This window comes from Simochromis diagramma, unplaced genomic scaffold, assembly GCF_900408965.1.
Source record: "Simochromis diagramma unplaced genomic scaffold, fSimDia1.1 OVJJ01000131.1, whole genome shotgun sequence".
NCBI classification, from domain to species: Eukaryota; Metazoa; Chordata; class Actinopteri; order Cichliformes; family Cichlidae; genus Simochromis; species Simochromis diagramma.
In genome coordinates, this window is record NW_024387200.1 from 5,072,344 (window position 1) to 5,094,600 (window position 22,257).

The window sequence follows — 22,257 nt, forward strand, 5'->3', positions numbered from 1 at the left end:
TGTTAAAAAATCACAGTTTGTGTATGTGCCACCATCATCTACCAATTAAAACACCCTGTGAACTCCATATTTTTAAAACGTTTATGTATATTTGTGGGAAAAGTGAGATAACTGGCACCTTTGGGTTTAGGTTGCATTGCTTTGGAAAATATGAAATAACACAGCAGGCAATCATTTTTCAGTCAGTCCAAATCATAACATTGCTGCATGTGCACTTTATTCATTTAATTTTTGTTTGGAATCATTTGTATGAGATTCTCTCTGGATATACTCCAAAAACTGTGTAGTCCAAAAACATACTTATCAAGTTAATTGGGGAATCTAAATTGGCCGTAGGACTGAACATGAGCATGAAAGATTGTCTTCTTCTCTGCGTTCTCCCTGCAGTACACTGGAGACCTGTCCAAGGTGTACCCTGCCTCTCCACCGTGACAGCTGGGACAGGCTCCATCCTCTCATGACCTTGAATCAGAAAGCGGCTAAGAAAATGAATGGATCATTTTGAAATCATGACTCTGTTAGCCAAATAGCAAGCAGAGATATTTGGCATGATCGCTAGATCTTATTTTTTTCGTCAAATTTCCTAGTACTTTGTCTTTGCATCACATACCTCCTCAAACTGCAGAAACTAACCTTGGAACAGCCATGTAAATAAGTGAAGACTAAATAGCTCTCCCACTGTAGGTTATGGAGATGTTTTAAAGTAATAAAAACCCTGTTATGTTAGCCAAGAATCTATGAATACAAAGATGCCTCTTGCAGCTTTGATTTCATGTGTGATGGAAGTAAAAGAATATCCAGTGTTTGAAATTTCAATATCTAAGACCTTGTCATTTTGGTCTAATTTGTCTCATTAAGTACAGTCTGAGGCTTTTTATTCCCGCCAAGGGGTGCACTCTGCACTTGGAATATTGAGTCTCTTATTACATGAATTTCCATTTCTTGGCTTTTCATTGATGTGGCAAGGGAGTGACTGAGAAAATGCCCTGAAATATACACAGCTTCACAAAGTTTTGTGTTAACTTAACCATTCTTTCATTTTGAATTTTAAAGGCACTTTATTTTCCTGTTCAGTACCAACAAGATTTTTTAAGAATAGTGCCTCTTAAATTCTTAAAACGAATAATAATAATACAGAAAAAGAAAAAAAAGGATGCTTTGATGTTTTGATGAGATGACGAGTGCAGCAAAGGCTATAGGTTGTCTGGGTTGTGTGGAATATGTGGGCTGTACCTTTGTGCATTTAAAAATCCCTAATGAAATTCTATATAAAGAATATGAATATAAATATGATTCAACAAACATTTTAAGCATAAATAACTGTATGAGTCATTGTGATACTGTTTCTTATTTAATAGCACCGTAGCAACACAGTGTAGACATCGTGCTCATGGGCCTTTTCCCCTTCGAACAAAGAGAAGAAAATTCAATGTAAGGACTTTATATAGCCTTCAGAGACCTCATTCTGTTATATTTTAAAGCTCAATAGTCTCTCTCACACACACACACACAAACATGTGTTTTTATGATTTTTTGGAGGTCTTATTTGGACATATCCTGACACGACTCTGTTAATGGGCACAATCGTGCCTCAGTTTGTGAGAGAATAATGTAACTGTATGCCATGAAATTCTGCATGGACCTTCCCCCGGGGGACAAATTGCCATGTTTGCTGATTTCCTTGCACTATATTCTAGTCTTGTTATTTAGCTGGAACATAAAAACATACACAAACACACACACACACACACACACACAAACACTTGAGAAATAATTAGCTGCAGTAGTTTGAGGCTTTAGTAGAATCTTCTATCTTCAGCTGTAAATAAAGACTTTGCTTTTAAAGGTAGAATTTAAAAAAAGACTTGTTATTCAATTATAAGTGTTGTTAATAAGTTGTTAATTTGTTTGTTTGTTTTCTAAAAATTCAACACAACCATATTTTGATCATGAGATAGTACCGAGGAGCTAATGCTAGTACTAGCTTAGTTTCCAAAAATCTAATGTGTGACTCTGTTGACTGATGATAAATGTTTTAGATGCCCAGTAACAGTCTTAATCTTGTTTGGTGTTCAGGTGTTTCCAATGCTTACCAAAAGAAACATTATGTGATTTGATATCATTTCAACCTCAGACACCTTGTCGCATTTATGGCAAAGGACATATAAATTATAATATAAGCACATATACAACGTGTGTTTTTCTTGTGTGTCTGTGTTCCAACCCTCCAACTCTCTGCTCCTGCATTCCTGCACATTTTACACTCTGTTTTGTGAGAACTACTCTGTATTGTTTCACATTCTGTCACAACTGTAAATCAAGGACAGGAAACAACAAGTAGCTGTGCCTGTGCCTGCTTTTCAATCAAAATGGTGAAAATATTCTCTAAGAGAACTTTGTGATTTCAGACAAAAGAGAAAGTCTGGAAGAAGATTTTTCAGTACAGAGTCCTTTTGCCTTTGTTGGATCCCAACCGTTCTTTATTGGACAGCAGGGTTGGGAGAGGAGGGGTTTAAAATACAGGAAACAGTCTGGGGCAAACTCAAACTCGGCCCCTGTGGTAAGGACTCTAATGTTCAATATATGGCTCGCCTACTCAATCAAGTGAGCTACAGCAGGACCATTAATTCAGAGTATAACAGTGAGTTTGAAGACGCGGATGAGACTGACCATCATTTTGCTCCCAAACAGTCCCATCAGCAGCCATCAAGGGGGGGAAATGGATGTCAAAAATGGTGAGAGCGAATGGTCTTCATGCCCAAGAAATAAGCCATCCCGCATGACTGCCCCCACGATGCAACCAGCTCCAGCACAAATGGTGTGACGTGAAATCTTTAACTTTACATCCAAGATGTCATCTAGAAAATCATCCTGACCGTGAGATGTTCCTTGATATAAATTCTCCTCCTTATCAAGGAGCAACAGAAGCATGTAAGAGGTGTGTGGGTCCAAGATAGACAGAAAGAAAGATAAAGTGCATGAACTAAGTATGCAACACACAGAGCAAAACTCTGTCCCTTGTGTGGTTTATATGCTGGCACCAACAGGCTATTTATTTAATGGGAGCTGAACTATAGACTGAGATGAATTGTTTGGAATTGGGACAAAGTAAACATATGTTAAGTATTTTTACAGACTGTTATGACTAAATTGAATAAAAAAAAGACCCAAAATGCAAAAGTTGGCCAGGTATCAAAATGTGAACATCACATAAGGGTTAAAGGAAAATGCAATCAGTGGAGAAACTGAACTGATAACTGCATGGTCTCACAATGTCTTCTGACTGAGTAACAGGCTCATAATCATGAGATAGCCTTCACTCTAAAGCATTCCCTTCTTTATCATATATTTTATTCTAAATGAGGATCATAATGTACAAAATGAGGATCAGGCTGCACTGATGAAGCCTTGAAACTGGCAATGGTGATTATAAACTCATCAGGAAAAGTGTTTACTGAGGCCACAAATCAAGTGAAAACTAGGATCATTTTCTTATAGACTTCTTTACAAATGGACTTATGTTTTTATACAGCTAGCTCTCTGCCTCCCCAGAGGCTATATTTATCTTTATATAAAGTCTAAGGTCCAAAGACATGAAAGTGTATAACGGTAAACAGATATTATGTGTGAGGGCAACAGCAGTGAGAATAACCTAATATACTATATAACTGCTTTGCTTTAAACTCTCAGCTGACTGCATTTACATGTAAAAAACATCTGATACTGTAGGTTATCAAGCTAAGACTCAAAGAACTCTTATATTTGGTTATTTAATATGATGTAAAACTGTTATTCCAGGTTTTCTGTCTTTTTTGCTGTAGCTAACAGCTTCATCACCTTCTTGCTTTATACCTACAGGGATGCTGTATCAGTCGAAGGATTAAATGAGCATACTTTCAAAATGTCTCTGAACACTGTGATCATATCTTATTGGAGGGCTATCAAGGCAAGGTACAATTTTCACTTGTACACCTGCTAAAACAATAAATTATTTAATCTATTCTGAAATAAAAAGAACAAAAACCTGAAACCACCCAGAACGATAAATATTGAAGAACGACTGATGGATCATACCTAAAAGGAATACAGCAAACAGTAATAAAACTTTCACAGCTTTTCTTTTCCTTATATAAGAAGAGAGTCTACATATAAACAGTATGGACTGAAGCGGCATTCATGCTCCCGCTCTGTAGGAGAATTATTTATCTTTAGCTCTATTCCTGGGAGGATGCTTTTGACAACATCTCATCTCACTGTCTGAAAACCACTGCCATCCATTAGGGCCAGGAATTGCACTACGATGTCTTTGTGGGAGGCTTTGCCAGTTGCACTACGTTTAAAAGCTTCGAAAGAAGCAAAGCAATACTGAGGCAAAGAAAGAAAACATTTATTGTTCATGAATGTGGTGTCACACAGGTCCTGTCAGAAAAGAGCAGGGAGGTGAGGTCTTGGTTTGAGGTCTCTGAAGTAATCCTGCCTCCCCTCTTCTCTAAGCACAGGAAACTGGACTTTGGAACTGTTCTTTTTCAAGAACAATCAGCACATTCGTGTAAAAGCAGTACATTGCAAAAGACAGTCTAACATTCCACATGACAGCTAGGTTTTACATTTGTGATGCCCACTGTAATTTATATCCTTATAAAAATTTACAGAATAACATTTTTGTGTCTCAGTGCAAAAGATATATATTCCAAAAGAATTTCAGAAAAGCCGTGCCCTTGTTAAATGTCCGTCCATATCCCTCCCCTTATCTGTACCCCTACAATAGTATAATTGGCCTGTTTACTGTACAAGACCACCAATAAATAACTAACAGAAGCAGTTTTACAGTCACTGTCAGGTAGCAGCAGTGTTTCAGCTTAGACTTTAAATACATATTCACAAACAACAGTGTGTCACTGTACACCCACAATTCATCAGAACTTTAACTATAGATAATAATAATAATAATAATTACATTTGTATTGATAGTAATTACCATGACAATAACAACAGAAAAAAAGAAATACATAGTGTCACATCGGCATTGAAGTATTTACATTGCTTTTTCAAGTTCTGTGGCTTAATTTCCCGTGTGTGAATTTCCCAAGTAAAAGAAGGCAATGAAGTGTCTCTAAGGTAAAAGGTTGACAGTGGGGAGTTTATCAGCTGGTGCAGATGCTATTGATGGAAATGATGCCTGGGTCCACCAGGCCAAGCTCCTCATGCTCATTCACGCACAGCTGATAGCCACAGCCCCGCCTACGCTTCAGCGGGGTCACCTTGGCATCAGGCTTGGCTCGAGGTGGCAGGAGAAAGCCCACACTCCCTGCAATCAGCATGTGCCAGATGCTGTGTATGTAGAAGTAGTTCTCCTCCGTCTCCACAAAGGCGTAGAGCGCCACGGCAGATGTGGCAATCATGGTGCCCGGGAAAAGGAAGAACACCCAGCGCTTCCAGGTGGGCGGGTAGCAACGTCGACGCCGGATGGTGCGCACAGTCTGACAAGGTCCACAGACACATAAAAAAAAAAGATTATCAATATCACTATTTACACCTGTTTTTTTCTGAAAGCTCACAAAGTAACATTTTCCAATGGGAACAGTTTAATACCCACTCATAATTTCATACAGGAAATGACAGCTTCCAAAAGAAATTCCATGAAAAGAAAAACACAGCGCCAATCCTTTACTGAGATCCATTTACAGACCAAGAAAAAGACTTAATTTATTCCCATATGTGCTGTGGTGCCTGCAACCAATATAACCCTAGCAACAACCACTAAGAACCTGAAAAAATCTATTTTTGTATTCATGTGTATCTGACCTCATCACCACAGACTAGAAAGCAGAGTTATAATGTGCGCGCTTCCCAGGGCTGTGTGTAAACACGTGTTTGAACACATTGTCATGTGTGTTTCTTTTATGCTCACATGTTAACAGTATGATGTGTGTCAAAGGCAGCAGAGTCTCGCGTAGCAAACCACAAAGTGTTTTATATAGTGAAGTTTATTTTCATAGATCATAGTTTGTTTTCCACATGAATTGATCTCCAAGGCCTTGTGTTTAACGATCTTACTAATTTAATTTAATGAACTTTTTTATGTAGAAAGAGCATATTGAAGTGGGAGATCACACAGGGAGAGTCATTAAAGAACTGAGACCAGTGGGATTTCAGCGAGGGACCACTAGACATCTCTATTTTATTGCAGGTGGAGAGGGATGGTATTCTCTGTGAATCTCTTGTGGTTTTATTGTATGAAATTTTGTATTCATGCCTAGCGCCGCAGAAAAAGTCTATCATCTGGATCAGCTGATGGATTAGTGACGTGCCTGTCAATGCTTTATCTGCTTTTTTATGTTTCTTTGCTGGAGCTGGATATGAAATCTATTTTTGAGAATATGTGCTAATGCTTTCTGTAAGTGTCCCATGATTGCCTCTATTACAGCGCAAAGAGAAATGAACATTTAATTTCATTCAGTCTCTATTTTCATCGCTTCATAAACACTGATTGCTTGAATGATTTTTTTTCCTTTCTCAAAAGGTTATTATGAAGAATTTGACACAATATAAGGGGAAATGTAAGCTGGTCGTGAATGACAAAAGTAATTACATGCACGAAACGGCTCTGTATGCATTTAACAATGAAGAATGCAAAATCCTTGCATACTTTTGTGGTTAAGCCAAATAATTCTAGACCAGGATTGTGTTTTTATGTATGAGGCAGGGACCTCATTTAGTTTGAAGAATTAGGGATATTTGGCATTGACAGAGTTGAACTTCCCCCCTTCCTCTTGCTGCTAATGACACCCCTGCACAGCCTCAGACGCTCTGTGCCCTCCGCTTGACTGATCTAATTCGGTTGTGTCTGAGAACATTCAGAATGCCAAGCTTTGCAGAAACATGACAAGCTGAAATGAAAGGGCTCTTGTAGAAAATGTGCAGTGCTCAGACTCGGAGTTGGAGTACGGAGCGGAGAATGTTGAAATGCAGACATACGCTGTTGAACCGCTGATAAATTATTAAGTGTCAGGTAATCAAAGCAGAATCCCGGGTTTATCTTTAAAAACTGCAACATTAGCATGAGATTCAACTGCCTTTTATGGAAAGGTTGCTGCGAGGAGTTTATTCCTATGCAGTCTGTTGTTTCATTTGCCAAGGGAGGATGAGATTATCTGTCTCCGTTTATACTTCCAGTCCGTAGACACTGTCACAGTATATCATTTGCCACTCGTCAAATAACATATGTCAACAAACCATCTATAATTGAATTACAAATCAGCCAAAGACTAAAGAAAATCAGCCAAATATTGAAAGCTGGTAGCTTTACATACATTTGCAGTGATTTATTTTAAAGCATTTAGAACGAAGACATTTTTGACAATAGTAAAAAATACACTTTCCTACTTATTGTGCTAAAGCTGCAGGGTTTACATGGTGGAATTAAACAGTACTTCGTCTTCCAATATTTCTGTAGGATCCTCCAGCTCGCAGATAGATAACTCTCAGAGCTACAACTCCCACACTTTATTCAGCACAAAGCTTTCTCCAAGGAAACCACAAACCTTGTTTTCAAACTCATGTCAGAGGTTTGGTGTTAAAGGCTTTTTTTCCACAAGAACCTTGCCTGAAAGACTATTATTTTTTATCTTCTCAGTTCAGGGAGCACATTATGACTCGAAGAAGAGTCAGTGAAAGTACAAGCTGAGTTATAATGGAACTACAACCCATGACTAATACCCACAGGCTGCAAAACTTTTAAAGCCCCTTCAATACTAATGTAAAATAGCTTCATTGGTCAGAAAACCACCAGTTTTTTATGCATGCACATGTTCCAAGCCTACGTTAGCTTACATGACAGATTTAATCCTTTTATACTTACTATCATCAGGGACTAGAGGGACTGTGGAGACGCATTTTATTTGCATGTCTGAACCAGCGTGAATGTTAAACACAAATTATGTATTAAAGTAACAGTTTCATGTTGTGCACAAATATAAAATAAAAAATCTCCTATTGCACAAAAATTTTACACCCTATAAATACATGCAGAAATGCTTTTACACCTGATTTATACGGGTTTAATTTAATTTTAATAAGCATACATATAATGTAATAAAATAAATTTTGGCACAAGAAAAATTTTTTTACCCAGCCCACTATAAATTTTTAAAGGTTATATATATATATTGGATAAAGATTTTTAGTGTGATACTTGTAATATCCACATTTTTATTTTACTTTATATGTTCTTACCTTATATCAGATCTTATTTTGATTTTTACTTATTTATCGCTTTAGACTGTTTCTCTACAGTTCCTATAAATAAGGAGATCATTTTTCCCTTACCCATGCCACGGCCATGATGCCCAGAGCAAACAGGCTGGGTCCCAGCAGGTTCCACAGACCATGACGGTCCAGCTGCAATGCCATGGACAGAGACATCGCCCCCAGCAGATACAGAACCTGACAAAAAAAACATGGATCAATAACTGCCCTCCATAAACACAGTCCGCATTGTTACATGTACAAGCAAGAACATATTTGTGCGGTCAGGCGATAGCACAACTCTACCTTTGGAGAGGTAAAGACTATTGTCAGTGTGGCAAAGCTGTAATCTTTTTTCCATACATATAGGAAAAATGGCTTTGCATCAAATCTCTAAACCATCAGGTGATTCATGTGTGGACTATACTTTCACGTTTTCTCTGTTTTGAGCTGACATCCTGTTATTTGGCTTTCAGAGTTATACTTTTCTTAACACACGTGTTTTTTTGCCATCAAGTTCTATTGGAGAACATAGCTGTGATGCTCCACAGAAATAAGTGCCTTACTAAAAGAAATGTTGTTGTGCTTTGTCAATAAGTTCAACAAGGCTTTGGATGTTGTTATTTTCTACTAGTCACCACAATAATATATTACAAATTTTAGTTTTCAGTTAATAGTCTGCTGTTGCATGTTTACATGTAACATTGAGCTATTATTAAAGATGTCCATGTTATGAAAGAACAAACAGGTTCGCGGTTGAGAATCATAGACAGTTTGACAGTATTGACAGATGGTTTTGAGGCACTATAGAAGTATTTGTTCATGTTATCTATTCAAAACAAGAAAATATAAAATAATGGCAGCTATTTACTGCGTTGTTAACTGCCACAACAAGCTACCTTTAGCACACAGCATGCAAGTCTGTGCTCCAAAAGGTAAAAGCCTCTCATTATGTAAATATACAAGCACTTTAATGTACCCGTAGGGAAAATAACTGCAGAGTTCAGGTGAAATCAAAATGGGTATTTTAAAGTGCTTATAGAAAAATACACTAGACCTCTTTTGAAACAGCTGAAAGCCCCAATAAAACAGTGAAAACAAAATGCTAACAATAGAGCCACATGATATATAAAATCAGTTATTTTATTTTATTTCATTGCCAAGCTCACAACTGGACATAAAGCCACAGGATATAAAAGAGATAAAGTGAGAATGAAAAAAATCAATAAGCTGTGCTACACATGCTCGGGGAGAACTTGAGCCCATCCAGAATGCCTTGGGTCTAGTAGGCAATGTGAGGAGGAATCGGGGATTTTTGAGCTGGTAAGAGATGACCTGTCTGCAGGAGAATAGAACTAATTGGCACACACCAAGGAGGAAAGGAGCAGCATGGTGCAGCCTGAGGACTCTTTGCAGCAACAGTCATCAGTCATGCTGCTCTGGTGGATCACACAGTGGCACAGAAACAAGCATGCATTGCATGCAGGCATGAATGCATAGTGACAAATGAGCCTGCAGGAATTCTAAAAAAACAATAAAAATCTATTTTTATCTGCAACTTATATTTTCATGCTTAATAAGATATACAGTGTGTCAGATTTAATGTATATGGTATCGGTGCATGTCTAATGACCGTACCACACTGAGGTGTCATATAACGGCCAAGGAAACAGTATGTGATGAAGTGAAGCTAAGTAAAGGTCAACTTATCATCTTTCAAATAAGAATTTCATAATTAAATAATGCTGGAACCAGTAATATATTAACATATGTCTATATAAAACATTTTTACAAGGTTGTACAGACATTTGATGTACTAAGATTCCTGTGGATTACTGCTAATAACTGCTAAATTAATAGCAAGGTTACATACTCATTCATTCTATAGTATATTTTCAAATTTGCAAATTATTTGTGAAGTCACTTTACAAATATTAGGAATAATATCGGTTTAATTTCATATCATGAAAAGCAAACGGAAACAGAAAATTTGGAGCATCAAACACTGAAAGAGAAAACAGCACTTCTATTTGCAGCAGATATTTCAGGAATACCTATTTAGCTACTAGTAATTAAAATCATGTGGCTATTTTTTTTTCTGATTGACTGAACAAACATGTTTGATGTCCTACAGTGCAATTACATTGGTGAGAACAATGTTGTCAGAACTGTTCAGTAAGGAAGGGGCAAAATTACAAAGATGTGATGAAGTGTAATTATCTTCATAATTGTGATCCAGAACTTTCACCAAGTTGAGACTAACATGCCTCCTGGTGTTCAATCTTTATGTGAACTAGCATAAAATGATTTTCAACCAACATTTTTGTGAGACATTAAGAGCTTTGCGGGTCCAAAAGTCGCATACTACACAGCGAGACAAACAATATTCCATGCTCTTAGGTCCTTTATCCTCTAGTACTAGTGTAACATACAAAAAAACACACACATACACACACTCAGTGTCTCTTTCAAGTACACAAACGCACAAAGTCCCACTTGCCAGTCCTGACATGTGCGATTTGATTAGTGACTGCGTACTGCAGCGCTAAGCAAAAATGAAAACTCTAGAGGACAGCAGATGTTCATGCACTCCCCACCCTCCTCCTACCTCACACCCTCTCTCCACTCTCCCCCCTCTCTCTGTCTCATTTATGGACATGGACACACATTTACACATACGCACACACTTTCCCTCAGACTGCTCCATCTTGGTATGCAGCCAGGGAGTGACCCATGGAGAAGGTGCACCTGTTAGTGTTTACCATTACCCACGCAATATGTCAGCAACCAGAGAATTTAGTGCCATGCAATGCTGATTTTAACACATTGATCTTTTCATGTATAACTGAAAATTGAGGCATATGAGGTACTCGTTTATAGTAGGGGTGCAACGATACACAAAATTCACGGTTCGGTTCGGTTCGATGCTTTGGTGACATAGTTCGATATTTTTTCGATACAAAAAAAATGTTCATGCCTTTTTAATTTGTCATTTATTAAAATTATAAATATATATTTTAACTCAAAAGTACAGTTTTTAAATTTAATGTTGCTGAAACAAAAGTAATTTAAAAAATAAATATATCTCAGGGCTCTCAAAATTTCAAAATCCCTGGTAGCCCTTCGGGCAGGGACTCTTCAGTTTTTGGTAGCCCAAAATAAATTTAAGTAGCCCGAATAAAAAAGAGAGCAATTTTTTGATTGATGTTTTGTTTCCTTTACAATATTATACATTAAAGTATAATATTGTAAAGGAAACAAAACATTAATCAAAAAATTGTTGAAAAACAAATTACAACATTGTATAAAAATTACAATCATCAACTCAAATACTTGGTTCTAATTGAACAGAAATTTCTATGAACTTGTAAGAACTGTGTAGGACATGAATCAGTCTGTGCCAGATCCTGAATTTGAAATTTCCACTGAAGTCACGGGTAAGAGGCAAGTGGAACCAAGATCTAGGCCATTTGCTTTTTGAATTTTGCAAAGACTGCTAAATTTTGCCAGTGGTAGTTCACTCTTAGTACGCTGTTCTAAACAGATTTTTCAGGTTTATTTTTAGTATGTTATTTGCAATTGGTGTTTGTTCTGGGAAAGATATTGCAGACTGAGCAATAATGCATTTCTTGCATTTCTCATGGGTTCTAATGGGGGCCTTTCTTAAAATGACTGGTCCCAGTGACAAAGGCGCTTGTCGACTCAGAAATCGAGAGAAAACCAACAACACACCCGGCAGAACATTATGTTATTTACACGGGTGCACATAAGTGGTCCGCATGTGCGCTTTCGCTGTCAAAATAAAAGACGCGCACCAGATAAGAAGTTGCAACGCGCGTTTGCGTCCATATAAAAAGCACTGTTTTTGTCCGCTAGAGTGGGATTTTCACGGCACATTCCGCACCACATCTCTGTGCGTTCATCATTTGTTTGAAGCCAGCTCACCTCCTGCAACCACTTTTCCGAGAATACGTGCTTCTTTTGTGGTTCGGACTCCTTCTGACATTTGTTTGGAGGTGGAGGAACACCAAAGTAAAAAGGAGCTTGCTTCTTCGACATCTTTAAGAGTTCTAAACAAATGTCTGTCCTCCTCCAGAAAATCTTATGTATGCAAACACGCGTTGCAACTTCATATCTTGTGCGCGTTTTTTTTTGTTTTATTTTGACAGCGAATGCGCACCTGCGGACCACTTATGATGTGCAGCCCCGGTTATATAGCTCGTCATATTGCAGCCACAGAAATTCTTTTGTCCATGAAACCATAAAGCTGCACTTTCTTTTTGCCTTATAGTCTGATCTGTCATAACTTTTCCGTTTTGTGGTAAGCTTTTCTTTGGCTGTCACTTCTTCACCCTGACCTGTCTTATTTGGCTCAGCAGAACTAAAATATGCTGCTGCTTTTACACACACACACACACACACACATAACGGTCAGCGATTCTCTGCGCGATCAACCTCTCACATGTTTAACCTTGCTGTGGGAGATTTCACTTGTCATGTTTGCATAGTAAGCTAACGATTGATAAGACGATGTCAGAGGAATTGGTGCGCAAATTATCATCACTCACCAATCAGTGCTGTCGCTCTCTATACACAGTTCGCGCGATTGCAAAGTGAAAGCAAAAAACAAGCGCAAATTCAAACGCTAGTTCAATATGTCACATATTGACAGTGGCTCATCGATGCCAATGACATAATTACCCAGCTACATTTCCGAAAGAATGCAAAAGCATTGACATATATTTTCCTTCCTACGATAGGCCGACGGGCAGGGCAGAGATAGATTTTGGTAGCCCGACTGGAAAAATCGCTAGCCCCGGGACGTCGGGCTAGCGATTTTGCAAGCCCTGTATCTGATTGAGGAATCACTCATCTTTGGAAAAGAGAGTTTATTACAGAGAAATGGCTCTTTCCAAAATAAAAGCTATACTATCCGCTTCTTCTGGGCTATATTCTCAGCAGCATATTGTAGCGGGTCAGGGCTGTTCGGGGTTTTGTTTGTACAGTTATGTTTTGTTTATGTTGCCATAGTGACGCCCTCTCGCTGCGACGGTGTGTCCTTCCGGGGTCAGAGGGCGCCCTGTGTGTTGTTGTTGTTGTTGCTGTGCGGTTGCCGCGCTGAGCAGTTAGCTAGCGGCAGTGTTCTTCTGCAGATGTCAATAAACGGCTGTGCTCCCTGGCTAGCTCACGGGAAGCAAGACCAAACGATACCTCCATCTCCACCTTGTCTGAGCTCGCCACATTGGTGTCAGAAGTGGGATGATGGTGGCACCCCATGTTCTGACCCGAGTGACTTTTCCCCCGCCGGTCGTGACCGGCCGGTGCGCCAAAAGAAGGCACCTGGACATTTGCAGGACTTTGTGTGGGGTAATGGGGTCGTCAGGGACGACTGACCCCTTAGGTGGGGGGCTATGTAGCGGGTCAGGGCTGTTCGGGGTTCTGTTTGTACAGTTATGTTTTGTTTATGTTGCCATAGTGACGGGTGACGCCCTCTCGCTGCGACGGTGTGTCCTTCCGGGGTCAGAGGGCGCCCTGTGTGTTGTTGTTGTTGCTATGCGGTTGCCGCGCTGAGCAGTTAGCTACCGGCAGTGTTCTTCTGCAGATGTCAATAAACGGCTGTGCTCCCTGGCTAGCTCACGGGAAGCAAGACCAAACGACACCTCTGTCTCCACCTTGTCTGAGCTCGCCACAATATTAAACATATCAAGTCCCCATAAGGAGAATCATGTGCTAACGGCTGTCTAAATGACTCGGGTAAAGTCTGTAGCATGCATGCCTGTTGTTTTTGTCTGCTTCCACTTGTCTTTGCACTAGGATGATGTCGTCATAAATGTGCAGTCATATTCGTTGTGTTCCCACTAGTGCTGTCAGCGTTAATCTCGTTGAAATGACGTTAAGGCCACAACACGGCAAATCTCCGTTAACGAGCTACCCCTGCGTGGGGCTAGACAGCCAACACCTTAACGAGCTAACTGCGCTAACACACTAGTTCCCACCCACATAATTGAGCATTGCCTGGCACATCCAACATACTGTTTTACTTTAGTCCATGACGCGCTTACCTTCAGGGTCATACATCACATGAAAACCAAAATAATTCCAAACGCCAGATCTGAATGAGGGTGGGGGAGGTTCAATTTGCCATGTTGCAAGGAGAGCTTAACTTCTGTCTCGCTAGCTTGCCCTGCGCTCTTCCTTCTGACGTCTGTGTTGAGCGCTCAGTGGATCTGCGCTCGACAGTGCAGCCTAGGCGGAGTAGTCGAACGCAGATTCACTGAGCGCTCAACACAGACAGCATCGTCTGAAGGAAAGGTGATAAAATAAATTACAAATTTTGTATTGTTTGATAAATATGCATACCGAACCGAAAGCACTGTATCGAACGGTTCAATATCGATACGAGTGTCGTTGCACCCCTAGTTTATAGCACTACAGCCTCTCAGTCCTTTAATCTAATCTAATCTAATCTCTCTTTGTTCATGGTCTGGGGGAGTGCAAAGGCATCAGGGTCTGAAAACGTCTGTTTCCAGATGCCTGAATCTACTGACATCTACCTACGAATAACATTTTATTAAGTAGCAAATGTGACAGGCTGAGTTGTTTTTCTAAATGGCTGTTTATCCATTTAGAAACATAATCTCCACATAAAAGGGTATGACCTAAGCTGCACTTCATGTGTCCAGGCTGAAGTGCCGCTTATTACTTTGCAGCTAGAGTGGGGAAAATGAGTGTGTTTATAAATATGCACTGTTAATGATGACATGCATTTTCTCAGTTCATTTGTGTTGAGATCAATGTATCGAAGAACTGTTGATATCACCATGCAAGCCTTACATTTTCATCTTTATCTTTATAAAGGGAAAAGTTTCTATTACAACAGGACTTTTCAGTTTTATAGAAAGAAAACAAATATCCAGTCTGAGTATCAGTAGAAACAGGCTTCGCTCAGAATTACACATACCTGTTTGATGATGGATTTTAGCCTAGCCATTGCAATGACGGTGACCCACACTGACATGAGTGACCCGAGGAAGTCACAAAACTGCAGAACATCATACTCCATGATGCAAAACACCACAATACCTGGCTGGTCGCATGCATGGTAGAACTGTGAGAAAAGAAGAGAAAGGCACAAAGGTTACAAAAACACGCAGATGTGTCAGAACAATAGACGGCACAACAGCACAAAAGTATTGATTCTGTAAAAAGCATGAGCTGAATGATAAGCTGAATAAAATAAGCAATACCCGCATACAGGTTATTGCTGGTTACTGACAAAGAAGCTATACAGACCATTCTTTTACAAACTCATCTCAGATTCATTGCAACACAGTGGCATGCACATACTGGCCAACTCTATTTATGTATGAAATCCCACTAGCATATATTTGCAGCTATATTTCTTGCAATTTTACAGCTTTGTTGAAAGAAGAAAAAAAAATTCCGGTATGAATACATTATCTATAAAATGTCTACTCACTACTGTATACACTATCAATAAATGATTATATATATCACATTATCGTAGTAAGACATCATTCATTTTAAGGAGAACTGTTTTTTTTTTTTATCATTTTATAAAGGAGGATTTCTTTTGTTAAATAATATTTCAAAAAATTACACAATAGGCACTTTCTCAACAAAAGCATGTGAAACCTTTTCTTCAAGGAGAAATATTAAATTAGTCCCCTGAGATATGAAAAAGCATGGTCTGCTTTTAAATGTAGTTTTCTTTCACTCTATAAAACGCACTCTTCTTGGTTAGGAGGCGGATAAAATGCAGCAGATTATTAAAAAATAATGATGCCATACCGAGCATTGTTTCTGGCTCCAGCAAGATTTCATCCTTAGCATCAATAGTAACGTTTATTTTCAGTATTTCTTAATTGTAATTCTTTGCTAATATACTAGATGTAGCTTTTTAAAAGGTAGCTGAAAGAAACAAAACAAAAACAAAAAACTTCATTTGATTCTAACAGTTCTAGTTGCCAAACAGTACTTTTGGTGGGGGTGAAATAATTTACCCAAACTTAATTTTGTAGTCATTTTTGCAGTGAAAATGTTTTCTAAAACTCGCTGTTGCCTGGGGGAAGTTCCCATAGTGGAAAAGTAATAAAGTTATGGCTCTGAGCAGGGGATCATAGTAGGGATACTGGAGCATTTTTGTTTTAATGAAGGACATTCATTTTAATGCTTCCAATGCAGAATAGAATTGTAAGCATAAGTATTTCTGACTGTGGTGTAGTTTGGAATGGCTTACTCAGAAATAGGAGTATGTCATCTGCATACACGGGAATTTGATGCAGAATGTGTTTCCTATTAAAGCTAGCCTTGCCACAATCTGATGACTTTTAGAAAACATCTGCTTTTGTGATTCTTTCTAAATTGTTGTTTCAAATTCCAAATATTTTTTTTTTTTTTTGGATTTAGCACCATGATTGTTTTCTTTATGCTTACTTTTGTGCATTACTGATACCAACTGTTTATTAGCAAAATACCATGCTTAAATAAAAGGAAAATATACTTTAGGTTATCACTTTTCACTCACAGTGGAGAAAAACATGGTGAAGATGTAGACCGAAGCCTCCAGGAGGTAGTGGCTTCGGATGGCGATGGCCACGGGCGGGACAAACATCAGGTTACTGAGACAGAGCAGCAGAGTGGAGAGGAGCTGGAAACTGTACGAATAGGCTTCTGAGTTGTCTGTGCACCCCCATCCATCCCAGCCTAAAATACCAACACACACAGACCACCTTAGTAAATCTGGTACTTTCACCTAAAAAACTAAAGCTCTAAGACAGGTTTTTGTTTTGTTTTTGTTTTTTAACAGGCTTTACATGTTGGGAAAAGCATAAATGGTGCCTGACTTCCTTAAACCCTCAATCAATTCCAGGAAAAACGTGGTTTTGGTTTATGAATGAGAAGAGTTTCCCCAGCAGGTGAAACTGTTTGTTTCAAACCTTTAATCTCTTAAAATGTATGAAATATTTATTATCTCTTGACAAGAATAATGCCTTAGCAGCCTTTTGCTATGAACAGACATTTCTCTGCAAAAATAATCAAAAACAGATATGTGTGAAGTTGTTTATCCTGCATAATAGAGCCTCCTGGTGTGAACTCACTTCTATTTTAAAACACCCCCGCTTTGGTACATTGGATCTTTATCAAGTGGTTGATTGAATAAGACAGTGTGAATTAAATATTCGTGAGCACTGTTGAACAGAGGTTTTGCAGTCTGAGATGGGCCAAGGGCAAGTGCTGAATGCAAAGCGTCTGCCAGGAAGCAGTCACACATGTGAAGTATGACAATGAATTTAACTGAGGAGAAACCAACTCTGATAAAAGAAGATCAAAGGCAGGATTTAAAAAAGCCTCAGAGGACATGCTTTGTTTAGTTTCATAAGCTCATCTTTTATTGAAAAGCTGTTGGTAATTAAGACTGTGTTTTATTGTCTTATCAAAATGCCTTATATTAGAAGATTAATACCAGGCCACTGAATGAGTCACTGAAAAGTGGCACATACAATTTAATTGCAGAATTGTCAGCTCAATTCTGGAAAATGACCTGTGCCATCCCACCTGGCTCTCTCTCATTTTCTTGTCACTCCGCATGATGTATTTTCCAACAAATTAGAAATTCTTTGCAGCAGTGATGACCTATTTTCTCAAAGAAAAGTTCTGTCTTATCTTTCATATGCAAAAGAATCTTTTGACAGACAAGTGTAATTATACATTCAGGGTTGCACTTGCTTGCTGTTTATTAATTACTAATTAATTACTGATAAATATTTAAGGAGGTTGTTAAATATATACAGTACTAATTATTTTTCCCTTACATAAAACAACTTCCGCTCTTTTATTAATAACTGCATGACTTAGATATTAAAACAGAATCAAAAAAGACTTTACCAGACCACCTCGTTTCAATTTAATTGACAGTGTGCACTACAAGTTCAAATAAATAAACAAGGATTTAACAAAGCTGTCCATTTAAGCTGGAAAAAGTAAGACACTGTGATGGACTGCAATAGATTTTTAAAGTAAAATGTTACCTGCTTTGCATTCACATGCAGCATAAAGGTAATTGTTGGTGCGCAGAAGCTTGCACTGTCCATACGTCCCACAGTCATTGATGCACGGAGTCAGGTATGCACGCATATAAACCTCTGCAGTTACATTGCTGCATTGCTCAAATCTGGAAAAGGCAAAAATATATGATTGCAGGTGATGCCTTCACTGTTTTTCATCTGCATAATGACTTTTGTTTATGGCCAAATGTGTCAGATCTATAGACTGCATAGCTGTGCACACTTTTTAGCATTCCAAATTAAGCTGGTAAACATTATACTTACTAAATACAAATATAACAGCATTGTTATTGTGAGCATGTTATCAGCTGACATTCACATATCACTCCAAGCTCTTTTAGAGCTTTGTCTCACAAAGCCGCTCAGGCGCCTGCAGGGTTTTGTCTAGTTTTCTTGTGTCCTCCAGAAGCCCTCATCACCACAAAACACTGGAGATCAAAAGGTTGTTTCGGCATTGCTAGATGTCAGACAACTTCATTCTATTAGGCCTCGGAAATCCTCAACTTTATAACGCAATTACAAAACTAATTTTCTGTAAATTATGTCTATCCCACCAAGGGTTCTAGTTTAACCTTCATTAATTATTTTGAATAGGTAACTCAGCTGTAATTTCTCACAAAACTCTAAGTCTACAGGTGACTGCATATTCACAGACAGAGGTTACTTACTTAATTTGCTCATCTTTAACACTACAAAAACAAAAACTGCTAATCAATCAGTTAAAGAGAATAAAACTTCAAATATGTTTCTTTATGTGTTTCTGCAATATTTTATTTATTTTGTTTTTATTTAGTTGTATACATCACCTTCACTGTATATTTGAAGGGCACCTGTCATTTACCATCTAATGACACCTGATTGGTTTAGTATATGCAAATGCGTGGAAATCTAGCACATAACACTCTGATCTTTGTCTGCATTTTCATACATCAGCTAAGTGTTCGTGTGAGGATGAGTCCACGTCCCACACCATCTGTTATTATCTGTTATTCAAATTCAATTGGAACTCCCAAGTGGGACGAGAAAAATCTGCTTAATTTCATTCTGTTCACATTTTTGTGCCATAAAGGCTTCGCCAGAACAGCTCAATCTGCTGAATTGCTAATACTTACGAACTCGTATATAACATTACAACAACAAAACTTAATGAAAACATTCGCTGTAACTTCTCTCTCTGACATGATTCGCACCGACTTTAAATAAACCTCAGAGAAAAATACTTTACTTCTTGAATTCACAGGTTAAGTAACACTTACATAAACATGGAGAGAAAAACAGAAAGAGAGGGGCCTTTGCAGTAGGCCAAAGCCTTATTGGTACCTACAAAGTATACTATTAATATCCAAATACCACTACCAATAAAACAGCGTTGCAATAGCATTTTTAAAAAAAAGCTTTTTGCAAACTTTTGTTGGACCCCTTGAATTAAAACTGAATGTGTGCATTTCGATTACAACTTGATTGTTTGATTTAAAATTCACTATGACGTGTGCAAAAAAACATTTCCTAATTGGTAAGTGTGAAAATATGGATAAACCTCAAAATCTAACCCTCCTCTATGTCATATGCTTGGTGTGCACCATACACACATTTATGAAGCCAGTGCCAAATCAGTCTGCTGGGTGACAGATGGCAGAGGATGTAGTTCAATGAGGGAGGCTTCGTCATTCAAACAGAAAGCATGGTGTCTTCATTATGGCAATGAATTATTTATTTTGGTAAACAAACTAGTGATTGTGTTATGCTGACAAATTCAGAAGATATGAATGTCCTATTTTGCAATTGTCATTGTGTAATTGACAGCAAATATTGTCTCGTAGAGGTTGCTGTGGAGCATTGGGACCTGGCCGAAGAACTGATTATGAGAATGTCATAAATTTATGTCAAAATTTATGACGTTCAGCTTGTTTTGTTGAATTCCTGCTTGTAAATGATGTTTTTGAGACTTTCTAGGTTGAGCACTCAGGAGATTATAGTTTACACAATTTTAAAGAATAGTTTAAAGAAGGCATAGCTGTAAGGATTCTTACCATTGGACCCAATTTATCAAGCCTTTTTGCCAAGTTTTTCAACCTCCTGTTTGACAGCAGGTTCATATTTAGTGTATAACCATAAAAGCAAGTATCACAATTTTAACAGAGCAAATATTAATTTCCAAAACTGAAATAATGTCTCTTTATAGGCATAAAAACACATACTAAAACTTGGTTTAATTCAGCGGTCCCCAACCTTTTTTGCACCACAGACTTAATGATAAAAACAATTAAAAAAAAAAAACAATAAAAAACGATAAAACCCCTGAAAACCAGAAATTTCACACCCTGTGGGTTGGGGACCGCTGGTTTAATTGATATATATTTAGGATAAGATGAGATGAGAAAGTTACAGCAGTTACAACACTATATGTAAAGCACAGATAATATATAGCAAATATGCAGACTGGTATGAAGCTCTATAAAATAGAATACATAACCAACAAACAGGTAAAGTTCTCAAGGGAAGCAGTGCTTTCTGTCTTACCCATGTTCAGTAGCACATAGAGAGCGCAGACTGAGGTACCAGGTGCCTGTTTGTGGGTAGGGAATCCTCAGTTTGGTGATATTAGTGGAGGTGTTCACAGAGAGGAAAAACCCTGCCACTGATTCTGAAGAAAAAGGTAACACAATAAAACACAGTCCAAGCTGTGACAGAGAAGGTCCATAACTGAATAAGCTTTGCGCATACACGGCAAAAATATCGATTACTTGAGCTGTTCTCACAATTCTACCAATAAACTTGCTTAGATTCAAAATCACACACTATGTGGCTGTTTTGTTTAAGCAAAATTTGGCATACCTGATTCACATTTCAGTGATGTGTTTTCACGTAAGAAAAGTGGCATCCCGTGGTTGAGGCAGCCAAACACTGTGAGATTAGCTCCTTTCAGCGTAGACTGCAGGAAAAACACATAATCAAACGTCATTCATCCGTCCAACCATCAACCATCTGCTGCTATCATTCTGGTGAGCTAACGCTGTTCATGATTACCTTTAGGTCTATTTTCTGCACAGCCATGAGATAGTAAACTTTAAAACTAACAAATCAAGTAAAGTGCTCTCTCTCTGTCTGCCAGAGGCACCTACAGTAAATGAAGATGTTGGCAGTTTATCGCCTTGAAGCATCAATTATACATTAACATGCTCATGCATTAAAAGAAATCCAGGAGAATTATTCAAGCGTCGGGAACTGCATATGCTTATACAAATTGGTTCATTCTGCAGAGAGGTGAAGGGAGGCCACAGCTGTCCAAATTGGTCTATTGGTAAACAATAAATAGCAGCAAACTGGATGTGTCAATTTGCACTCAAGCACCAAACTTGACACTTTATTAGTTTTAAAATTCCCCTCCATTATTTACCCAGTCTCCATCTTTTGTTTCTGTGTGTGTGGGTGGGTACAGCGATGGGTCAGTTACTAAACCACAAAGTATGCTAAAAATCAGAAGACTTTCTGACGAAAACTTTACATTCAGAAATTCACATTATATACATTTGTGGGATAACTTTAGACAATTATTTCTTAAATACATAAGATTTCTATCACCCCCTTAGCATAAAATGGGCATAATGTATATATAGGGAGTTGGCAAAGTTGTTGATTAATGCAATGACTAACAAACACTTTGCCAGGTGCTGAGATTTCAGGCTTCCTAAACTCACCATCTGGCCTCTATTCTCTTGGTGGGAAGACTAAATCACACCCAGTGGCATTTTGAGAGAGTCCCACACCCTCCCCCTCCTTCATCCTGGCTCTCCTCTACAGTTTGAGGATAAAGGATTAAGCAACAAATATCAAAGTGGCTCACCAGATGCAAACACGGGGAGAGCAAAGCAGGCAAGAGCCACCCCAAAGCCAGATAATATGATTCTAATTGGCAGGTCAA

General features: G+C 38.4%; 1 protein-coding gene across 1 annotated transcript in view; it reads right to left on the bottom strand.

Moving 5' to 3' along the window:
* Nucleotides 1–3,849: 3,849 nt before the first annotated feature.
* Nucleotides 3,850–22,257, bottom strand: part of tmem8b (transmembrane protein 8B) — a 37,587-nt gene continuing 19,179 nt past the window's right edge. Inside the window, exons 7-13 of the mRNA XM_040050713.1 lie at nt 21,171–21,267; nt 20,856–20,979; nt 18,300–18,442; nt 16,796–16,974; nt 15,209–15,355; nt 8,329–8,445; nt 3,850–5,480 (exon numbers count right to left, since the gene is read on the bottom strand). Of these exons, the coding sequence (XP_039906647.1) occupies nt 5,145–5,480; nt 8,329–8,445; nt 15,209–15,355; nt 16,796–16,974; nt 18,300–18,442; nt 20,856–20,979; nt 21,171–21,267 (1,143 nt within the window). The 3' untranslated portion in view covers nt 3,850–5,144. The remainder of the gene's footprint in view (nt 5,481–8,328; nt 8,446–15,208; nt 15,356–16,795; nt 16,975–18,299; nt 18,443–20,855; nt 20,980–21,170; nt 21,268–22,257) is intronic.